Raw genomic sequence first — 3,930 nt, 5'->3', positions numbered from 1 at the left:
TACAACGTCCCTGTTAGTGATGTTAGTACATAGTCTGTCCACCAGAGGACGCGCTACAACGTCCCTTTTGAAAACACTGATTATGTTTTTTTTGTTGGAAGGACTTTAAGTTTCATATCTTAAGTTTACACTTTTATACATTTTATTTATCAGAACTTGAACATATTTTGATGTTCTGTTTGATGACTATAAAACAAATTATCATTATTTTGTGAGAACTCAAATAACTACAAATAACTAATATAAGGGAAACCTGCTGTCTGTAAAATCAATCAACCAGTCTCTTAACAGAGACAGTTCTCTATTAAGAGTGCCATAGTGTTCTTAATAGCATATCTTCCAGTGGATACGAATAAGGTGGAATAATCTGCGTGAAGCATTATTTTAAAAACAACAAAAGTCCAAAGGTGGAGCCCTTTGGTTCCCCACATGTGACATCCAAAACTGTGGACAGGTCCTCACCAACTTTACACACCTATTTACTGTTCGCCAACCAGGATTCAAACCAAGTTACTGTTAGTGTCCCTCTTCTTTGCATTGGGTCAAATTATGCCCCAAATTATGCTTAAATAAATTATTACACACTGATGAAATCCTTTTTTTATGAGCACCGGGGGTTTATGATGCTATGTGTTGCACTCTATCTTTCCACAGCACCTTTCCTCTTGAAGTTTTTACCAGATGAATGGAGTTCTGGATGAGTTCAAGAACTCATTGATTGATTGATTATGTGTTGAGCCACAGATGTAATTGTATTATGAATGGAATAATATCTTCATCATTTATTCTTTATACAGATTGTGGGGCTGTGATTTGTCAAAGATCAGCTGTTCTTCACTGGCCTCAGCTCTGAAGTCCAACCCCTCCCATCTGAGGGAGCTGGACCTGAGTGACAACGAGCTGCAGGATTCAGGATTGGAGCTGCTGTGTGATTTTCTGAGCAGTCCAAACTGTGGACTGAAGACTCTAAGGTCAGGTCACTGAGTCTCTGTTATTATAATATATATCATGTGTTTAATTAACATTTTAACCTTATTTATATACATGCTAGAGATGTCACAAGAACCAATGCATCTGTACCAAGTCAATGCCAAAATTCTGAAATTGTTTTCCTAAAGTACCACAGGTAACGTAGTTATAGGGGATGCAATTTTCTGGACATAATGGGGGCAGCATGAAGATATCCTACAAGATGCAGTCTGTCATTATATGTCAAAAAAGAAGAATACCTAACAGCACAGAAGAACAGTAAACAGCTCTTCATCTCTGTGCACCCTTTTACGTGTTGACCACAGTCGGCCTCTGGCTTTAGCATCTATCTATGGGAACAAGTTTCAAGAATTTGCCAAGAACTTTGGATGGAAGCTAGGAACCTGGGGCTGATGCTTTGGCTGAGGTTGGAAGCTGGGAAGCTAATGGCCATTTAATAGTAGCGTAGGCAAGCTGGTGCACGGAAACAGGAAGCCTGAAGGAGCTCGAAGGTAACCGGATACCAGGACTCTCAGTGTGACTGCAGGTCTCTCTTGTAAACTTACTGTTTACTTTAACTTTTTCTTCTTCTTCCAGTCCGTAGAAAGAGCAAAGTAAGTTGGTAGCCTTTCCTCTTCAGCGCCACCTCTGTTCAGTAGAAGACTGCAGCTAGTATCACGACCACCACGCCCGTATAAATAGTTACGGCGATCCCATGACGTCCCATTTGTGCACGCCAGCTGGGCTGCAGCTACTGTATAACGCCCTTAATGCTTGGGATAGCAGCGGGGAACCTGGGGTTTGGGATGGAATCAGTAACAGTATTATAATAACAATAACAATGTCAAGCTACTTTACTCGGGAAAGTGGTAGTTATTGATTAGGACACAGTAATGTTGAGCTACACAACAAAATCCTGGGCCTATCTGATTGGATTTTAAATATTGTATCTACTTTGTTTATTCTTTCTTCAGATTGAGGTGGTGCAGTTTGTCAGAGATCAGCTGTGCTGCTCTGGCCTTAGCGCTGAAGTCCAACCCCTCCCATCTGAGAGACCTGGACCTGAGAGACAACAAGTTTCAGGATTCAAGAGTGAAGATGCTGTGTGATGTTCTGGAGAGTCCGAGCTTTGAACTGGAAACTCTGAGGTCAGTTCCCTGATTCTGGTACTGTTATAGATCTACTATGGGGAATAAAAATAAACAATTAAACCAAATTTATATGCAAACATAACTTACACCCAATATTGTAAATTTGCTTTTTTTCAAATGTATGTTTCTGGTATTCAGTGATGTCTGCAGGATGAAAATACTTTTGTTTCTTAAAGAACAAATAATTGTAACCTGGAACCTCAATGGAGACGTGGTTTTCTTTGCCTCCAGAGAAGCCTGGAGTCTGATGCTGTTTGGACCCTTAAAAGCGATGAAATGGGCTGATGTGATTATTAGAGCCCCACCATTCCTAAATACTCCCTGTTTCATGTATATGTAAAAATCCAGGCTGAGTAGACGCAAACATGGTGTGACCATGGTTATGTGGAATCACCAGTGCTATTAACTTAATCTGAATATCATAAAATAACTGCGGTATTTGTCTTTTTCTTTTCAGGGTGGATGGCAGAGAGTACCGGGCTGCACCTGACAGACGTGAGTAAATATCTTAAAGAAGTTGTCATTAAAGTAGGAGCACAACTGAAGATCGGCTGCTGTGCTTTATGGCGCTGGTTAATCCCAGTAACCACAGCAAATCTTTTGCTTTGTTCCGTTCTGTGTGGCATGTTGGGTAATATTGTCTGGAATCTTGGTATCGACCCATTTTGGACTCGGTCTTGACCTAAACAGGATCTATTTCTACATTCTGACTTTAATGGAGGGTTTTCAGGAGATACCAACAGGAAACATGGGGGGAATGTCATGCTACAAAGGGTTTTGGTCACCTTGAACGGTTTAGGAATACTGGTCCAAAACTGAGTTTGGCATCTTAATCCCCGACCAGATCCGTCCCCCTCAAAGACCAACCCGGATGTGTCTGAGGACAGAAAAGAGGACCAGTTGAGTCCTGATGATCCAGAGAGGTTGAAGCAGCAGCAGCTTGTGGGTGGAGAGGCTCCCCATACAAAGGTCAGTGTTTCACTTTAACATTGATATGAATTTGTCAAAACTGAAGAAGTCACTCGAATGAGAGACGAATCATTTTCGGAGAACCTTTAACTCATGGTTCTGCTCCCATTTCAACAGGTTCTAATCAACTCTTTTTGTTCTATTTCAGTCTCAGGAAATGTTATATTTCACACCTAAACTGCTGACTGAGTCTGGAAAGACTTCATACAGGTAACCAAATCATAACATGCTGAATACCATAACCGAGTCAACTGCTTTAAGTTCTTAAACCTGACCTGCTTTCAACACCTTAATCTAAAGGTTAACCCTTTCATTCTTAAAGGTGCACTATGACTTCCCGCATAGTCACTTCTGTTGAAGTTCCAAGTAAATTTCAAATAGAACAGAGCAAGCTCGCCCCTCCCCCCATGTTTCTGTAACCGTCATGACTAACTGACACTTACCACCACCCCCTCCCCCAATCGAAAAACAGCTGAAACCGTGCAGGAACTCATAGTGCACCTTTAAGGTATTCCTATACTCTATCAGAACTGCATTTCAGCTTCCAAAAACTGCTCCACACACTCGTCACCTATAACTTCAACTCCCTTCAATTCTTACACTTACCTTTAAACATGCACATGATTAACACTCCTGCAACTGCTGCTTCTTTTCCCAGAAAGTCACTTTATTCCACAACATTTTCCGCAGTGTATTTCTGATCGGTTTTGTGTGACGTTCAGTTTAAGGTCACCACGCCTGATCAACTACATCCCACAGGTTCAGGTGTCCCGGTCCAGGTGTGTTCCAGTGTGCTTTGACTGGACTGGTGTTTCTTACAACTCAGGAGGCGGAGCTTCTG

General features: G+C 41.5%; 2 protein-coding genes across 2 annotated transcripts in view; both read left to right on the top strand.

Annotated features, from left to right (window-relative positions):
- LOC117941255 (ribonuclease inhibitor-like) overlaps nucleotides 1-3,930 on the top strand; it is a 4,432-nt gene extending 502 nt beyond the window's left edge. Inside the window, exons 2-7 of the mRNA XM_034866320.1 lie at nucleotides 798-971; nucleotides 1,944-2,117; nucleotides 2,578-2,619; nucleotides 2,965-3,089; nucleotides 3,238-3,299; nucleotides 3,849-3,930. Coding sequence (XP_034722211.1) covers nucleotides 798-971; nucleotides 1,944-2,117; nucleotides 2,578-2,619; nucleotides 2,965-3,001 — 427 coding nt within the window. The 3' untranslated portion in view covers nucleotides 3,002-3,089; nucleotides 3,238-3,299; nucleotides 3,849-3,930. The remainder of the gene's footprint in view (nucleotides 1-797; nucleotides 972-1,943; nucleotides 2,118-2,577; nucleotides 2,620-2,964; nucleotides 3,090-3,237; nucleotides 3,300-3,848) is intronic.
- Nucleotides 3,247-3,930, top strand: part of LOC117941254 (NLR family CARD domain-containing protein 3-like) — a 3,284-nt gene continuing 2,600 nt past the window's right edge. Inside the window, exons 1-2 of the mRNA XM_034866319.1 lie at nucleotides 3,247-3,299; nucleotides 3,812-3,868. Coding sequence (XP_034722210.1) covers nucleotides 3,247-3,299; nucleotides 3,812-3,868 — 110 coding nt within the window. The remainder of the gene's footprint in view (nucleotides 3,300-3,811; nucleotides 3,869-3,930) is intronic.

This window comes from Etheostoma cragini, unplaced genomic scaffold (assembly GCF_013103735.1).
Source record: "Etheostoma cragini isolate CJK2018 unplaced genomic scaffold, CSU_Ecrag_1.0 ScbMSFa_4663, whole genome shotgun sequence".
Lineage (NCBI taxonomy): Eukaryota > Metazoa > Chordata > Actinopteri > Perciformes > Percidae > Etheostoma > Etheostoma cragini.
This window is presented reverse-complemented; position numbering and strand designations above follow the sequence as displayed.